This window comes from Gavia stellata, chromosome 25 (assembly GCF_030936135.1).
Source record: "Gavia stellata isolate bGavSte3 chromosome 25, bGavSte3.hap2, whole genome shotgun sequence".
In the NCBI taxonomy this organism is placed as follows: domain Eukaryota; kingdom Metazoa; phylum Chordata; class Aves; order Gaviiformes; family Gaviidae; genus Gavia; species Gavia stellata.
In genome coordinates, this window is record NC_082618.1 from 5,337,463 (window position 1) to 5,355,335 (window position 17,873).

The 17,873-nt window shown below is 55.5% G+C and overlaps 1 protein-coding gene across 5 annotated transcripts in view; it reads left to right on the forward strand.

Annotated features, from left to right (window-relative positions):
• CUX1 (cut like homeobox 1) overlaps nt 1-17,328 on the forward strand; it is a 285,116-nt gene extending 267,788 nt beyond the window's left edge. For all 5 annotated transcript variants that reach the window (XM_059829439.1, XM_059829440.1, XM_059829443.1 and 2 more), the window contains 9 exons: nt 4,153-4,289; nt 4,770-4,836; nt 6,039-6,151; nt 6,827-6,943; nt 9,246-9,329; nt 9,833-9,889; nt 13,004-13,084; nt 14,973-15,037; nt 15,524-17,328. In XM_059829439.1, coding sequence (XP_059685422.1) covers nt 4,153-4,289; nt 4,770-4,836; nt 6,039-6,151; nt 6,827-6,943; nt 9,246-9,329; nt 9,833-9,889; nt 13,004-13,084; nt 14,973-15,037; nt 15,524-15,581 — 779 coding nt within the window. In that variant the 3' untranslated portion in view covers nt 15,582-17,328. The remainder of the gene's footprint in view (nt 1-4,152; nt 4,290-4,769; nt 4,837-6,038; nt 6,152-6,826; nt 6,944-9,245; nt 9,330-9,832; nt 9,890-13,003; nt 13,085-14,972; nt 15,038-15,523) is intronic.
• Nucleotides 17,329-17,873: the final 545 nt, after the last annotated feature.

The window sequence follows — 17,873 nt, forward strand, 5'->3', positions numbered from 1 at the left end:
CTGTTTATTTTGGATGATTTGCCAAGGGAGTCCAATTGCTGGGGCTTGTTATAGGAGTCAAAGTTGCTGTTGCTCCGTGACAGCGCTGGGCTCGCTGTCTCACAGGCGCTCCCGATGAGCCCCTACATCTGCCGGGCTCGGAGCTACCCGCGAACGTGCCCACGGAGCCTGGGGCTTCAGGCCTTTTTTTCCTCGATACTCACTACAAGGATTTTAACTTGCAGCTTTGGAGGAGTGCGAGACTGACGGTGCTATCCACAATGGAAGAAGTGTGAGATTCATCTAAATCTTCTATTCTCAACTTAGGACCATTTTGTTTCCTCTCTGTGTGAGACACCTTTGTGTCTGTCCGCACAGACACTTCACATTTTTTCACAAACACGCGTCTCTTGAAAACATCATCTGTGGCTGTGCTCCTCGGGCAGTGTGTTGGAGGTGTGTTTAGACTTCCAAGGACAGACATCTTTACAGCATCCTCTCTGAGCAGAGGCTCTTTCTAATCACTCATTCGGTTTTGGGCAGGATATGATGCTTTCCAAGAGCCTCACCAATATTATTCTTCTTGACGGATGACCAGTCTTTTGCAAAGCGGTTGATTCCTTGCAGAGGGCCTGATCCCCCTCCCCACTCGTGCTGGGCATTTCATCAGGCCACATGTTCAGTGATACAGAAAAGACCTGAAGATTTGGTCAGTCATACAGGGTGTGTGGGAAGAGGCTTGTGGCTGACGGTTGTCCTGAAAGGTGCTTCTCTTCAAGCCCAGGAGGGTCCGGCTGTGGTGTTAAGGTGCTAGCCCAAGTTCAACGGTTGGCAGCCAAAGTTCAATGGCTACACGGGGGACTTGCTCATTGCCCCGTCTTTGTTGCAGGTGGTTTCTGCCAAACTCCGGGGAGCCTGTCCACAGAAAGTTTTTTTAGTGACCGATGTGTTGTTGGCCAGCCAGGCCAGATGAAAGCTCAGGGCTTTAGGGTCTGTGAGGTGGGGAATTGGGATTAAGAAAACCCTGATCAAGGAGAGTTCACCCAGCCAACTGCTCTCTAGGAACTTCACAAGTGCCCCACGCAAAACTCCTGGTCCAGCTTCCATCTGCTCTGCCACCTTCCCGAAGACTCCCAGGAAAGCAGAAGATACTTGTCAGTAGTACTTCAGTCTCAGCTGCTTGTTTTCTGTGTATCAGGTGGAGCCGGGAGGGAAGAACCAGACCCGCCTGTGCCAAGCAGCACTGCTGCATGGCCCCAGGCAGGGCGGGGGACTTCCGCCGCGTTCAGGTGCCCAGTTGCTGCATTTCATCGCTTTTCTCCATAAGGTGATGGCGATGTCCGGCCCGTTTCCCCATTGCCTCAAAAGCCAGGAACAACGGCGTTTGAGGCTAGAGATACGTGGTTTAAAATCCCAGTTTCCCCAGGGCTTCACCTTCTTTGTCCCGCTATCTTCTGCAGTACCTCTCCGTCTTCCGCAGCCTTTGAGGTATTTGCACGTCTGAAGGGTCAGAGCGAGGGCTTTCCAGCACAGCAGCTTAGAGAAGACAAAGGCAGGTTTTTTCTTTCGTTCGATATCAATGCTTGAGCTGACCTGCCGTCCTGGGAGAGCCCTCCACCCGCCGCGGGAGGTGAAGGGTCGCTGGCAGAGAAGTGATGAGCTCGCGGGTGGCCACTGCCCCTTTGAAAAAAGAAAAGTTATGATTAAAAAAAAAAAAAGCTACCAAAAAACAACTGTGAAAAGAGATACTGAAGGGGAGATGAGAGAGAAGCTCCATGCATTTTGGTTGCTTTCAGTGTTAGGCATGGTTCCAGTCTTTTCTGTTTTCATGGACCGTTTGTAGAAGACTGGCCAATGGTGAGGCGTAAAACCCAAGGGAGGAAGGATGCTGCTTGCTTTAAAACTGGGTGATGTGTTTCTTTGGTGACCCTTTTTTCTCCTAAGCAAACTGAAAAAATCAGTCTGTGTAACTCAAAAGCAAAAAAAAAAAAAAAAAAGATGATTTAAGAGAGAAAGTCAGGAGCTGGGATCCAGGGCTCGGGTCTCCTTCAGCAGGATGCCAAAGCTCAGTTCTGCAGAGGATTTTTGGGCAGGGTGGGAGGCAGGGAACGTGTCCTGCCCCAGCCAGCCCTCCGCCCTGCTCCTGGCATGGTGCTGCCCTGGCACGACGGCAGCAGCGTCAGGCCCTTTGCACGATGATCAGGGCTGCCTTGTGCAGAATTGGGCCCCTCAGCCCATGTTTGGCTAGTAATAGCTTCCCAATTACATTTTAATGCAATTTAAAGAGACAGCCAATTAAATAATTAACCGTAGGGAAGAGGTTTTCTTCTTCCCAAATCTTGTTAATGCACATATTTCGCATCAGGCCACCCATGTTTTGGGAGCAGGCAGCGATTCCCTGTTTCTTGAGAAACACTGACCTCCAGTGGGACTGCGCCTTTAGCGCATCTGCTCCTGGCTCTTTCCTGAGCCTTTTCTTTGGGGCCCATAACATACAACCAGGCAGGGGAAAAAAAAATAAATCCATGTGCTGTGTCTGAAGCATGTGTCACCTCCCTTTCCCTGCAGGCAGGTTTGCTCCCTTACAAATAACATAGGAATTGCATTTCTGACAAAAAGGGGGGGGATTTGCACCGGCAAAGCCCTCGCTTCGTGGGAAAGCAGCGTTGGCTTCGGGCATGACTTTGTTCGAGCCCCGTCGCTGCTGCTCTGAGTCCAACCCGCCAGGCTCTGCAGGGCATCGAGCCCTGTGCAAGGACCCCCCTCCGCAGCCGGTTTCGGGGTGCGCGGGGCGGCTCCCAGCGCAGCAGGACGGGCTGAGCTGGAACTGAGCTGCACACACTTCGCACCTCTCATCTGAAGTCTTCAGAGAGGGGAGGAGGCCCCGCGGGCACAACAGTCTGCCCTCGCTTCTCCCCCAGCGCGGCTGCTTCCCAGGCAGCCTTTGCATTTCTTGCTCCCTGGCTGTTAATAAATGAGGATTTTTGCCTTCCAGCCGTCTGGAATTCAGGGTAATAATTACAATGGGAATTATCAGGGAGGGACTGGAACAGCTGGGACCTGAGCTTTCACCCACCTGGAAATCCAGGCACAGAGGGACGTATCCTGCGTCCCTGCGGCGGGGAGGCTGGCGGTGCAAAGCGCAGGGTCTAAACCTTGATCTGAGCCCTTTTTGCAGCCAGGCAGAGGCCCAGATGTTGCTGGCAACAAGGGATAAAGGTGAAACAAGCAGATTTCTGCTGCAGGACAGGGATCCTGCTGGCTGACGCTCTGTGTTTCGGGATGGATTTGCAAACGGAGGAAGGCGCTTGCCCTGCGGTGCTGGTCCTGTGCCTCTCGCTGTAGCTGCGTTTTGGCCCCGGCGCGTCTCTCTGTTGCTTCACATCTGGGCCGGGGTTATACGAGGGGAACGAGAGGCTTTTGTTCTGCTCCTGGAGCATTCCAGCGAGCGCCTGTTGTGGTTTAGGGCGTGGGTTTTACTCTGGGGGGGCAACTGGAAAAAGGGCTCGTTTGTCAAAAATTGGCCGAGCGGGGATGCCGGCGGCTGCGCAGCCTCGCCCAGTGCCTGGGAGCAGGATTGGTCCCACCTGAGCCGCTCCTGGGAGACGTCCCCCACCCCGCTCCAACGCCCCGTGGCAGCCGTCCGCCCCATGCGTGCCTGTCCCAGCGCCCATGGCCAGGGACATGCTGCCCAGAGCCCACCTCCATCGCACCGCTTCTGTGCAGCCCAGACCCGGGGATCGGTTCGTGGGCTCAGCTCCCCTTATGCCTCTCCAGGTCCCCCCACTCTACCCAGCCAAGATGCTGCCAGGTACCCCTGGGGCACCAAAAATATTTTACTGATGGATTCAAAGCAACCGTGCCGGTGCAAGCAGCTGCCCGCTCCCATTGCCTCCGGCGCTGGAACGCGGCACTGGTCCTGCCTGGGGATGGCTGCCCGCCCGGGGGCATCACCGAGGTGGGCTGCACCCCTGGTCACCTTTGCCTGGAGCAGGGCAGGGATTGCTGGCGGGGTCCCTCCTGCTGCCCCCAGAAATAAGGAGAAAATGGGGTCGCTGCCTGTGAATTGGCTTCAGTGCTCCAGGTGGGGGGTTCTCAGCTTTTTGGTGTCCCCTTGGCAAAATCTGGGGGTTTGGGCCACCCCCGGGTGACGGCCCCGGCTCTGTTTTCCAGTGCGCTGTGCGGACCTGCAGATCCAGCTGACGGAGGCCGTGTCCACGCTGGCTGGCCAGAAGGAGCTCATCGCCAAGCTGGAGCATGACCTCAGCACCATCCAGGCCCTGTCCACCGTGCATCGCCCGGATGCGGAGGTAACCCCGACCCACGGCGCTCAGCTCCCGGCAGCAGGCAGGGACCGCTCAAAATGGCCCCAGAGGTTGATCATTACTGATGCAGGGGCCAGCAACAGGCATGAGGGTTGTTTTATCACCTCCTCTTTTCTTTTTCTTCTTTTTTTTCTCCTTTTTCTTTCTTTCTCTCAACTCACCCAGCAGAGGGTTGCATCGTGCCCATGCGATGGCGTGGTGCTGGCATGGGAGGGGGTCGTGGCGGTGGCATCCAGGGACCCTCCAGCCCTTCTCCTTCCTGGGGAAAGGGGGGGATTTGAGGGCTGAACACCAGCCTCTCCACGTTATCTCGGGCGCGATCCTTGCAGAGTGCCTGTTTGGCAGCGACGCTTCCCACGAGGCTGCAGGTGCCGGGGTGGTAGCAGGACCCAGGAGGGGTTTGCTTTGACCAGACACCTTCGGGCAGGTGGGAAATGTTTAATCCCTTCTGCTTGTGCTGCCCAGGGTGCGGCCGTCCCCAGCTTGGAGAAGATACCTGAGCCCATCAAGGAGGCCACGGCGCTGTTTTACGGTGAGAGGCAGGGGCCGCGTGCCGAGGTGCTGACGGGGTCTGTCCTGCCGGCATGGGCAGGGTGGTCACCTCTCCGGGGATGGTGACATGAGGATGCTCCCAAGCAGGCGCAGACATCGCCTGCTCAGCGTGTCCTTCACTGGGCTCAGTGATGGGTTTTCCATGCTTGGCACGGCTTGGCAGTCCTCCAGCTGCTCCTGAGACAGTGCAGCGGGCATGTGCCGGGCCCAGCTCCGTGCCAAGCTGGTGAACCCAGGCTGAACCAAGCACCCCATGCTTTAACTCCTGCTCTTCCCACACCAAACCCCCTCCAGAGCCAACAAGCTAAATATTTCCTTTACGTTGGCTCCTGTGCCAAGGTCTGCAGGAGAAAATGACTCAAACAAACGACGACGCTTGGCTCCTCTGGAAGAAAACCCACTTCCTTTCCTTTTTTCTTTTTTTTTATTGTTTTTTTGTTTTGAAAACACATGATAAACAATATCACAGCAACAGTCCCACCAAGCCAAACAACCTGCAGCCACCCATCCTGCGCTATGAATAGCTCCTCTGTGCAGCCGGTTGAGTCATGGCCTCGGGGACTTATTTCTCCTTGGCCATGGATGCCAGGAAGGCCGAGTGGGGAGGGATGGCTGCAGCCCCCCGGCACCTGCAGACCCCAGTCATGGGGGGCAGCCACATGGGGCACCCAAAAATGGGGCTCCTGCACACGGCAAGCTGGCGATGACCGCGGGCGAGCAGCCTCTGCTTTGCTGGGGTGGCTGAAAGAGGAGAAAGGACAAAATGGGGGTGACTGTTTTGCAAGGAGGGGAGGGGGAGAGAAGAGTACGTGGATGGCGGGGCTGGTTGAGGCACTGGGTCTTTTCTTAGGGCTACGGCTGCTGCAGAAGCTGTGGGAGAGAGTCGTGGCAGGGACTGGGAGGGTTGGGGTCAGGGGAAGGCAGCCGCGGGTTTCACCAAATAGTGCAATTGGTTATCCCTGGGGAGTGGACCTGTCCATTCCCAGAGTAAGTCCCAAAAAATGAAAAAAAGCATAAAAACTAGTCCATGCTGTAATAGTAGTGCAAAGGAGTTTATCTGCCTGGGTGCCCCTAAGGTCCCACGGTGTCGGAGCCAGGGGGGTGCTCAAGCAAGCCCCGCTTGCTCCAGGGTGGATGGTGGGCATCTGCCGGGTTGTATCTCATGCCAAGCCTTGTCCACAGGTCACCCGCCATCCCCCGGCACCTCATTCCCCGAGGGGCAGGTGGACTCACTCCTCTCCATCATCTCCAGCCAGAGGGAACGCTTCCGGACCAGGAACCAGGAGCTGGAGGGGGTAGGTCAGGTGGGGAGGGCGGCCGGCGGGGGCTGCAGGACCTGCAGCCTGGAGCTGGCTGCTTTAATGACCTGCGGGGAATTTATTATCAGCACAACGCAGGCAGCACCACCGCAAGCAAGAGAAAAAGATACGCTGCTCTTAGCAGGACCAAAGCCTCCCCCAGCTCATCGGTGCTGCTCTAATTCAAGGACAGGTCCAAATCCCCGCTGCCTTGCAGGTGTGCTTGGCCATCTGGCACAGCATTTGTTGGTGCTGTATAAAAAGCACATAGGGAATGCGGTTTGGGGTAAAAACCCAATAGCTCTACATATTGAACTACAGCTCAAAATAACCTCTTCCACAGGCAAAGAGAGCAGGTTGGCTTTGCACCTCCCGTGGGGGCCAGGTCTCAGCCCAAAGCCACCCGCAGCCACCTTGGCTGCCCCGGCCCCTGTTCAGCCGTGGAGGGATGAGGTCCGTTAATGGTTCAGGACTGGGGGCCCCGTTCAGCGGCAGCTGGGACAATTTTAATTTGGGAGCAATTTTAATTCAAAGCCGGGGCATTTTAATTACTGAGGGGGACTGAACCCCAGCTGGATGCACCAATCAACCCGCCTTCTGCCTCCCACCCGCTTAGATCCTGTCCTCCCCCCGGCCTCGCTGCTAACGGCCCCCTTGCCCCCCCCCGTGCAGGAGAACCGCATGATGCAGCACACGGTGCACGCCCTGCAGAGCGAGCTGGACAACCTGAGAGCTGACAACATCAAGCTCTACGAGAAGATCAAGTTCCTCCAGAGCTACCCTGGCCGGGTGAGTGGCTGGCTGTCCTCCAGCTGGGTTCACATGGATGGACAGACTCCAAACATAGATTATTGCCCTCCATGTACAAGACCGATGGGGAAATTGCAGGTTACCCACGTGCATCTTGCATGAAAGTTGGAAAATGGGAGATAATTGGGGTGAAGAAGGGTGCAGTGCTCTGCCTAGAGGAGCAGGTACCCAGCCCCTCTGCCGGGAAGGTAGTTTTTAACTGTGCTGAAGGGTGTCTGACATCTTTGATGCCAGAAGCTCAAATTTCCTCCCTGAAAGAGCTGCTACAAACCCCTTTGATGCTCACTGCCGGCAGCGTGGTGCTCCAGCAGGCAAGTCGTGGATGCTCCTGCCCAACCAAACAGCAAGTGGTTAAGTCGGGACCTCCTGCAATAAATCCCTGCAGTTAGAGCCTGAAAAATAATTCACCCTGTCATACCTATGCTCATTCTCTGCCACCCTGAATTGCTTGTGGCCAGCAGAGAGAGCTGCTCGGCTTCCCGCTCTCCTGGGCAGCCAGGGCCCCTTCCCAAAGGAGCAGAAACCAGCCCAAAACCAGCCCAGTAATCCCAGTAACACCAGGAGGAGGCTGGCGAGCAGCGTCAGACCTTGCTGGAATCGGCTCTGCTCATGCTGCGTCCCTTGGGGGTTTCATCCCTGGAAATCCCTGGGGCTTTTGCAAGCGGGTCTGGCTGCCACCTGGGGAGCTTTCAATTGCAACCACTTCCTCGGTCGCAGCCGGGCTAGCGTGACCTCGGGCTTTCCTAATAACTGCAGAAGTGACAATAACCGGGGAAGGGACATCAGTTTGAATGCTGGCTCCTCGCCCTGCCTGCTGCTTGCCCTGCCATCCTCCCCCGAAGCTGCTGCTTTTCCACGCTGGACGGACTGAGTCCGTTTTATTGCCAGATATTTTAATAGCCTTTGGGGATGGGAAACTCCTACAGCCGTGAAGGACCTTATTTGGTTCTTCTATTTATGTCTCAGTGATGACGCTGGGTCGGCCCCTCTGACATTTTTGCCCGTTTCTCCCGCGGAAGATCATGTCCATGTTTATCTGCTGCCACAAGGCAACCCCTGAATGCCATTCACATGATCTAAAGAGCAAAAGCTTTCGATGCAGCAGCACAGGGGATTGCATAATTCACCGCCTAATCGGGCATGTGACACGTTAAAAATAATCATCAAAGATCATTCAATAAGGCCAGGCTATAGTGAATTCATCGCCCCTAAATTGGGAGCTGGTCTCATCGCTGGCTTCTGACTGCGCGGTGACCCGCGGATCATATTGCGGCACGTAAGGGCATAGTTGCTAAAGGTCTGTGTGCCGCGGGGTTTACCCGTGGTGAAACAGAGCCACCGGCCAGCGTGCTGGGGTGGCCGGGCAGGGCAACCAGCAGCACATAGTATCGGGTCCAGAAAGACCTGGGTAAATGTCAGCATCACCGTGCTGGTGGGGCAGAGCTGGAGAAGGCACGGTGCTGGGGGAGAGAGATGGATTAGCACCGCAGCCCATGAGCAGGGATGTGCAGCCCACGTAGCTGGGAGCCAGGGCTCACACCGGACTGTTCCCATGCCTGGTGACATGCTGTTCCCAGGCTGGGTTTGGGTAGGAAAGATGTGGAATCTGCAGTTCTGGTGACCTGCAGAGGTAGCGCTGGAGAAAGGAGGAGCAGGGGTGCGCAGGCTGCGCGAGCATCCTCGGGGCGCGCTGCCGCCGTTCATCCAGGCTGCACAAGGGGAACCTCTGTCCCGGGAGGAGTTTAAAACCCAGCCTGTCTGAACTGACCTAAATCTTTCATTTCTTTCAAGGAGTTTCCTTCATTATCCTTGCCCTTTGCCCAGCTAATAACAGCTGTATGTTTAAACAATGATTTCCTCCTCTGAAACCACTGCCTCCTTCCTACCTGGCCTAGCAGCAAAGGAATTCAGGGTGGGATTTGCACTAGCCCAGGCATTTCCAGGTGCGCTCTCTGGGGTGACACAGATGATTACTATTTTGTGAAAAGGGCAAAAAACAGGGGGACGTGGGTAGAGTCCCCATGGAAGAAATGACTTTGTTAAATAGCCCCTGCTTCTCCTTTTTGAAGGGGACGGATCCTGTTGGCCCCGCGGGTCAGCTCTGGGCCGTGCTGCTCCATCCTTTAGGGTTCATGTCTTCCAAATGAGCAGCTCAGGGGGGGCCGGGGGGGCTCCGGCCCTGTGCCGGGTGTCCATACACCGCTTGCGCCAGGGGGATAGGTACAGGCAGCTACACCAGCACCGGCACCCGCTGGCTCTCACCCTGCCTTTGCTCCCGCAGGGCGGCAGCAGGGACGACACCGAGCAGCGCTACTCCTCCCAGTACGAAGAGCGCCTGGACCCCTTCTCCTCCTTCAGCAGGAAGGTACGAAAAGCCCCCAGCACCCTCCCTCTGCATCAGTCCCTCCTTCTGCCATGCGATCGTTGCCTCCCGCGGGGTAGGACTCAGCCGGCCACGTTTCGGCATCGCAGAGCATGGCTTTGCCCGGCGTGGGGAGGGAAGAGGCTTTGCGGCGTGCTGCAGTCGATGAGCAGGTTGCTTTGCTCGGTTCTGGTTTTGCTCGCAGCAAGGTGGTCTGGGTGTGGCGAAGGGAAGGAGCAGCCAGAAAATGAACCCTCTCAGGGACATTATTTTGTCGCCCAGGTGAAATCCAGGGACAGCACGCTGAAAGCATAAAACACACTCAAATGCCAATCACTTTAAAAAATAAAAAATAAAACCAGCCATTGTACATGCACAGTGTCCCCTATGGCTGTTTGTACTGGGGGGTGGGAGCATCCCAGGGCACACAGCTCCTTCCCTGATTTGCAAACCCTAAATCAGCCCTTTAAGCCTGAAAAGCAGCTTCTTGTACTGTTAACTTGCAGGAACGCCAGCGGAAGTACCTGAGCCTCAGTCCCTGGGATAAAGCCACGCTGAGCATGGTGAGTGGGCTGCACCCGCCGGCCACAGTGGGTGGTGAGAGGTTTTTAGCCCAGTGCCTGCACTGGGAACGCTGCTGCTGGGCTGGGCCATGGGTGGGGGGCAGACCCCATCCCCGCTCCCTCAGGCAGGGGCGCAGACCATGCCAGGGCCACGCTGGGGCTCGGTTTAGGAGAAATCACTTTCCTCCCTTGCCCTTTCCTTCCCCTTTCCCTCACTCCATCTCACGGTGTCCCAGGGGGTCCTGGCTGGAGCGGGTGACCCAGCCCCAACCCAGCCAGCGATGCCACAGCCCAGGGCCACCGCAGTGTCAGGGCACGGCCCGGGAGCTTGGGGACAGCTTGTGTCTTAGAGGATTGCCATGAACCGCTGTGTCCCCCGGCTGTGCCTGCAGCTCCCCCAGGCAGGATGGGGAGGGGGATGCAATGGGCTGCGGGAAGCACCTCTCCTCCGGTTTGTAACATGGATGATGGGGCTCAGTGCTGCACCCCCAGCCGAGGGCTGGCCAAGGGACAAAGCCTCTTTGCACACAGCGTGCAGTCGGGGTTAGCTCAGCCCGACTCCCCACAGGAGACTCAGGCAGAGAGCCCCGGCACCCCGCGCAGCTGGGGAGCAGGCGTGCGACGGGCTGCCAAGGGTCCCGCTCCAGGGGAGATGCTCTGCCTCGCGGCATCCTCGGGTGCACAGCGGTTTCTTATCGCGTTCTCCAGAAACACCTCTTCCCAAGCCCTGCCCCTTCCTGCTCTGGTTCTTCCTTCCAAAAAAATGTCAAGGAAAATATCGGGGAGCTGCCGGTGTCTGCAGCAGCAGAGAGTCCTCGCCTGAGCCGCGGCGGGCAGGAGGGCTGCTGCCACCGTGGGTTTTGGCTGCCATCTCTTAGGGATGAATGCTACTTTCTGAGCTAAAAATGTGCTTATTGAGATCTGACTTATATTTGTGACATTAGCATCAGGATCAGGTTTTGGCTGAGTTAACCCCCGGCTGTCCAGCGTAGCAGAGGTTAATATGGGAGCGCTGGTCTGCAACAGCCACAGAATACAGAAATATGTTGTAATAAAGGCAAAGCTGTCATTTGCATAAAAACCAAGCAAATGCCAACATGAATATGGATTGGGTGGCGTGCCAGCACCACGGAGAATTAATGAAAGGCATTTACAAAAAACCTGACTTAGGGGAGTTATTCCTTGGGAATATTTAAGAACATAATCTTGTTTGTTACAGCAGCCTCCGCCGTGGCTGTGAATAGCAAAGACATCGGTCCAAAACTGGTTTGGTGGGAGATCTGTGGGTTTAAATGCCAGCTTTGGAAAGCCCGCGTGGTGGTTTGGGGAATGTGCTTATGTCCATAATGAATCCCTCGCTTTTACAGCAGGAATAAAAAGTTGCTATGTAGGAAGGTAGGAGCCGTCCTTCGTAAGCTGCTTTTCTAGGCTGCAGTTACTCCTGACTTTGGCTCTTTTGAAGGGATGGACAGGAAGGTTTCCTCGTCGGGACCCCAGTGTTATAGGCCAGAAGGGCTTGGACACCGTCAGAGTCTGACTGCTGCTCAGTGGCCTCTCCAAAATGAGGGGTTGGAGCGTGACACAGCCCAGCACCACAGGGTTTCTGGGACCCAGTGAGCTTGGACATCTCTGTGGATTGGCACAGGACTGGAAAAGGTGGAGGGTAAATCTTTCAAGATAGACCAGAGCAATGGGTAAATGTGCAGACCAGGTTACAAGTGAGGTTTTGAAGATGCCCAAGGAATTTCCATGTTTGCAGTTGCTCTCCAAAATCCCCCAGGGCAATGTCCATCTGGCAGTCCCTACTTCGGGGGTGCTTTGCTTTAGCCCGAGCAGTGCTGTGTGCCTTCCCAAGGGCTGTTGATGCTCCTCCACCTCGTGGCCTCTCCCGCAGTGGTACCCAGCCGTGATGGGGACTGGCAGCAGGAGGAGGCAGCACGTGCCTGAGAGCTCACGCTCATGGATGATCAAGGGGGCATGAAGACCTGCCCTTAAATACAGTTATCTGTGACAAGTAGGAAGGGCAGCGGGACAAGCTGTGGGACCCCAGGGACCTGCCCGGGCCACCAGGTCCAGCCTTGAGCCTCCCCCGTGCAGCAGAAGGGCTGTTACTGGGGAGAGCAGCTGGGGGTCCAGCACGCAGCTCCCCTAAAATCAATAGCCCAGCAGCGACTGGCTTCCTTGAGAGCTTACATTTTCCAAGGTGCTCAGCCATCACTGCAGCCTGGCAGAGGGTGTACACGGCTCTCAGCAAGCACGTAGCCTCGCCGCTGCCAAAGCTGGGGGCTCCACACCATACCAAGCCTTTAATCCCACTTTACCGGCTCTTCGCTGCCGTTGGGTCCAGAGTCACGGCACAGGACCGTGGCTGCGTTAGGCTGAGCTGGCTGGAGGTTCACAGGGAGGGATGCCAGGAGCTGGAGGAGCATACAAACACCAGGGTGCAGAGTGGTCACCCCTAAAACGTGCCGGGGCGCTTGGGAGGCTGCACCGCCACTGCGGGTCTGGCTACGAAATCGTCCTCCGAGTCATTGCTGGGGTCCCGCACCGGGGCTGGGGTGCAGGCGGGGCTGTGCACCGGGGCCAGCCTTCAGGAACACCGGCACAGCGTTTGCTCAACCACCCCGCCAAGGAGGCGGTGAGGGGACGCTGCAAATCACAAGTTCTTTGAGCTCATGAATTAAAAATGTGCAAGACTTAATTACTGCCGGGGTTTCTCTCCGGAGCGGCGCTGAGCCGCAGGCAGGCACTGAGTCAGGGCTGGTGCGGGGGGAGCGGGTAGAGCCGGTGCAGAAAGTTGGAGTAAAGGTGGCTCAAAACAAACCCCTGAGAGAGTTTTCAGTGGGGGGAACCCCGCAGTTCACAGCCCTGAATTCACCTCCCTTTGGGCAATTTTGGGCTGAGAGCATAGGCACTTGTGGCAGTCACCTGAAGGAGAACAGCTGCTCAGAGATGGGCACAGATGGGTGGCAAAGCATCCCACCTCACCCCCGTGTTTTTGTAGGGTCTAGCGGAAACAGGGTGCCAGTCTTGGCCAGGGTCTCTCCGAGCCTGTGCACGGGGAGGGCTGGTTTCCACATTAAAATGGGATTTTCCGTTCTGCTCTTGCTGCAGGGGCGGCTCATCTTGTCCAACAAGACAGCTCGTACCGTTGCCTTCTTTTACACCCTGTTCCTGCACTGCCTCGTCTTCCTGGTAAGTGCGGGGGCCACGGCGGGGTGGGCACCCCATTAAAATGGCAGCAAGCATCCCATCCAGGGGCATGTTTGCATTTTTAAGATATTATGCCAAGGGAGTGTGTTGCAGGCAGTATATCGCTGGCTCCGGAGGCACGGGGTGGCTGGGAGCGTGGGCAGCACAGCTCAGCGGAGACACGTGCATGCCAATAAACATCCCTCTCGGCTTCACGGGGTGGGAATGGCCACCCTCGGGTGTTCACGGGCTTGCCGGAGGACAGGAGCTGGAAGACGTCTGTGTCTTCATGTCATGCCTGGAAACGGCCGTGGGGCCCCGGTGCTGGGAGCTCACATGGGGTTTAGCGTATTTGCGCGCAGGTCTGGTTCACCATCCCTGCACACAGGCAAGCAAGCCCTCGCTCGTCAAGCAGCAAAATTTTGATTAATTATTGTGACGCTAATACCGTAAGCAATTTTAGGAATAAAATACATCCCCATGACCCCACACTGCCTGTTTCGAGACCATGTGCAATTCCACCTTCCTATTTCTGAGTACATCCCTTAACCCCCTGCACGGTGGAGCTCGGTTACCTTCACCGCCTCTCCAGGTGATGCGCTCTGGCTCTGCATCACCCTGTGCGAGCTCTGGTTCTCCCCATGTTTCTCACTTGCCCTGTGGTTCTGTTTTTCTCTAGTTTTCAAATTTCCCCGACTGTCCATTAGGGTTGCAGTGGAAAAGTAGAGGTTTGGTTCGGAGTAGAGGCTTGAGCCAGCCCGAGTCCCCTGGGAGCTGGTCATGGTGCAAACTCCTCCTATATCCTTGCGCAGTTTCTGGAAGTCTATGTAGCATTTCAGGGGAAAAAATAAAACAAACAAATCATCAATAATTAAATGATGAAACAAGATGAAAGATAAATCAGAACAATATTTCTATCCTGATCTTCTCAAAGTAAAACCGACTTTGTGTTATTTTGGTGAGGAAAGGAGCAAAGGAAATAAAATTTAAACATCATTAAACTTTAAAGCTCTAACCTAAAAAAAAAAGTAAAATTCATAAATATTACATGGCTGGAATGATTTTACTTCATCCAGACACAAAAGGGCCTGAAATCCAGCACCCAGCGCTGCCTGGGCTGGGCACGCACCGGGTGTCCGACGGGGACTGGATAAACCCCCGGCTCCTCCGGCCCCGCGGTGGGAGCAATGGCTTTGCTGCTAATCCCGGGAGACAGCGCAGCCTTCACCCCTTCCCACCCGCTGCCTTCTGCCTGTGGTGATTTCAGTTAACCCTAATTTGGAGGCCCATTGACAGGTTTTTTTGGAGTTAGCGTTTCCCTAGTGATAAGAGACAAATCCCCAAGGCTTGAATGCATCAGCCTGGGATGGGAGGGCTTCTCCCTCTTTCCCAAACCCACCGCTGCCTCTCCGCCTCCTCGGACCACAGCTTTAAAATGGCAACTTGGTGGCACGAAGGGAAAAAGGAGCCAAACCGAGCAGTGACCTTCCTTAAGTCTGTTCCAAAAAACACATCTCCATCCGTGTGCAGCCTCGAGCGCACCCTCCTTACCCCCAACCACCGCAGCTGCGGCAGCGCTGCCCCAGCGAAAATAACCCGCTGGAAAAGGTCATCCTGACCGTCCTGAGGGCAACCCCCGAAACACACGCTGGGTTTCTCCACGCTGGTAACGCAAGGCTGCAAAACCAGTTTTACCCAGAGCATCGCTTTAGGTCTCTGCTTGATTCAGAAAAGCCACGGGCGCCTGCAAAATTCTGCAGCAGAGATTTTGCCAGCGGCCGCGGCGACAGAACGGCAGGGATGGGATGGTGCAGCGGCAACACGGGCTGCTGCGAGGACGGGCAGAGATGGGCAGGCGAAAGCAGAGCTCATTGCGTTTCTTATTTTGCAGGTTCTCTACAAAACGGCCTGGAGCGAGAGCGTGGGAAGGGACTGTGCCGCATACTGCGCTAAGAAGTGGGTGTGATGACAGGCTGGGGCAGCCCAGCCCCGGGGCTCGGGAGCGTCGTCCGCCCGGGTTTGGTGGACGGAGCATGGTGGTTTGCGGCAGATTTTTTGGGCACCACTCGGTGCACCTCTGTCCTGCAAATGAACGCAATTAATTGTGTTTTAAACCTTTAATCCAGTAAGGATGGGGGGGGAAAAGATGCACGGAGCAGGGCAACTGCCTGTCTTCAGTCAGGTGTTTTCCAAATCCCTTCCCATGGGTGGTCTTGCCCGGTGACAAAGCCTGCTAAAGCCAAACGTGAGCCCAGAGACCAGGATCAGGCCATGCCTTGACTCCAGTTGCCCTGAGCAGCTCCCAGGCGCTGCTGCCCGTGGCTGGAGGGAAGCGTGGTGCTAATTATCGGGGCGAGCGCTCCGAAACAAAACGGCTCCTCCTCGGCCGCCAAAGTGCCTCGGACCTTGCTGTGGGTTAACATGGCTGTCCCCTTTCCCCAGGTACGCCGACCACGTCCACAAGTTTCACGAGAACGGGGACGCGGGCGACATGTGGTAGTGACGGATGGACGCGACCCTGCTGGCGCTGGCTCCCCTTTCATCCCGCGGCAGGATCTGGCCCTTCATGCCCTACCAGCTGCTTCGCTATAGCTTTGCTTTCTGCTTCATAGGATGAGGGCAATGATCCCCCAGCTCCCACCTTTGGAAATCAAAAGCCTCAGCTAATGGAGCGTCGTTTTGCAGGACACGGCATTTCCAGCCTTCCCTCCCTCCACGGAGGAGGCCCGTGTCCTCCTGATGTCCCAGAGAGCTCAGTCTTTACCAAAATACATGGAAAATGCAAGATAAGAGGTACTCCTCTCAGATGCAATATCTCTTTCCATCCTGTTTAAAATCCAGCACAACGCTGGGTGGACTAAATTTAGCTAAAAGTAGGGGGGGAAAAACCAAGCTCCTGAACTTGCATTTTCAAGTGTCATGATATTTGAGAATTCCTGTTTTGCTCTGGTTTATTGAATTATCAGAAGGCAAGCAGTCCTGCTGGGTTTGACAGAGCAAGCGAGACAGCAGCAGATAAAAATCAGCCATCCCCAAAGATGGGGTTGCTCAGCACGTTGCCTTCTCGCTGCCTCTCAAGTCAAATGAAGGCGTTGCTCAGCTCTGTGCTCCATCTGAAGGGTTTCTCAGGACCTTCTGCAGCGCCTCTTACCATGCTGCTGAGCACCAGCAGATGCTCTTCTTGAACCAGAGCCGCTGGCTTGAGAACAGTCCCGCTCGTTAGGACTTAATGGTCATGAAGGGAGGTGTTGCTAGTCAGGACTGATCTCACTGGGATGCTCCAGACCCTCTCCTTGCAGAGATGTTTCTCCTGAGCGTTGGTTGCCCTTCTGGGTGCAACCACTTCACCTAATCCAAGGCAGTACCTGCCTCGTAAGGGGCTTTACTTGCCTTGTAGTTGATCTGCTCAACATCTGACCCTTTTAGGAAACTGCAAGTCAAATCAAGCAATTGCTGGTGATGGGTTTGCTGGTGATGAACACTGGGCTGCTAATTTGGGTTGATTTGGGGAGAAAGAGGTAATAGGAGAGGCTCTGATTGAAAACAGAAGGTCCCGGCACCCCCTGTTCCTGCTTCGGCTCGCTGTGACCGCATGGTGCGGGAAGATATTAGCTTGTTAGCTAATGGTGGTCCTCAATTAAAATTCCCCTCCAAAGCTAGGAGAATAGTGTTGCTTCCAATTAATATTTCATTGCAGATTCAGATCTATTCACATTCACGCTGCTGGGAAGCCAGAGCCTCTAACGGAGCGTGCAGGCAGCGATAGGCTTCACATCTGCCACGGGCAGCCCGGGTTTATTTATAGGAGCTGTGGCCCACGGCAAAATGTAGAATATAAATCGAAGGGAGGGATAAACCCCGAGGGACCAACCCGCACCTGTCCCGCTCGGTGCGGGGTAAACCGAGCCCGTCCGGAAGGGAGGCACCCACGGGGCGAGATGCCAGCGAGGGGCTCAGGAGGTGATGCTGCCCTGCGCCGGGGACCTCTGCATAATCGACTTTAGACGTGGAAGAGATGAGCTTTTGCTGTCGGAAATCAGTAGCTCAGAAACGTGATCCAGGGAAGGGTGGGATGCTTGTTGAGGCTTTGTTGGGAAGGTTAAATTTGCTTTTTTTAGAAGCTCTGTGTGGTGTCTTGGAATTGTAAAACTTCTGCAGCTATTCACACTTGTACTCTTCATAAATGACTTAAAATAGATGTTGAGTTCTGCGGGGCAAGTGATAAAATAAATTTAGATCTGCATTGACCGGGTTGCTTTTGTGCTTTGCTCCCCCCCCCCCCCTTCTTTTTTTTTGGACTTTTTGATATTAAACAACTGAGAAATGTCCTGCTCGAGTCCAAGGGCAGAGTGTGCAGCTAATTTTAGAAACCCATTATAGCAGCTAAAGGCAGTGATGTCTCGCAGCCCCGGGAAGGGCAGGACCTCTGTCCCCGCGTGCTGGAGCCATCGACCCGGCTGCCGGCAAACACGGGTGCCCCGTGGGCCAGGTGAAAGGCTCCCAGCAAAGGAGGGACCACGGGAGCAGAGGGGCTTGAGCTCAGGCAGCCTCCAAACCCAGAGATATTCTGTATATCCCCATGGGGCTGTTGGTAAAGGCACTCAGGTTGAAAGGCGTAAATTTGCCTGGCTAATTCTGGGGGGAGCTGGTCATGATCCTCCCCTTCCTCATCCTCCTTTTTTCTTGCTTTTCCAGCCCCAGGGGACCCCGGCAGCCCCAGCCTGGTGGGGCCGGGCTGCTTTGCGGGCTCTGACCTTGGGTTTTAGCCTCAGCTTCCTTCTGCCGAGCCCAG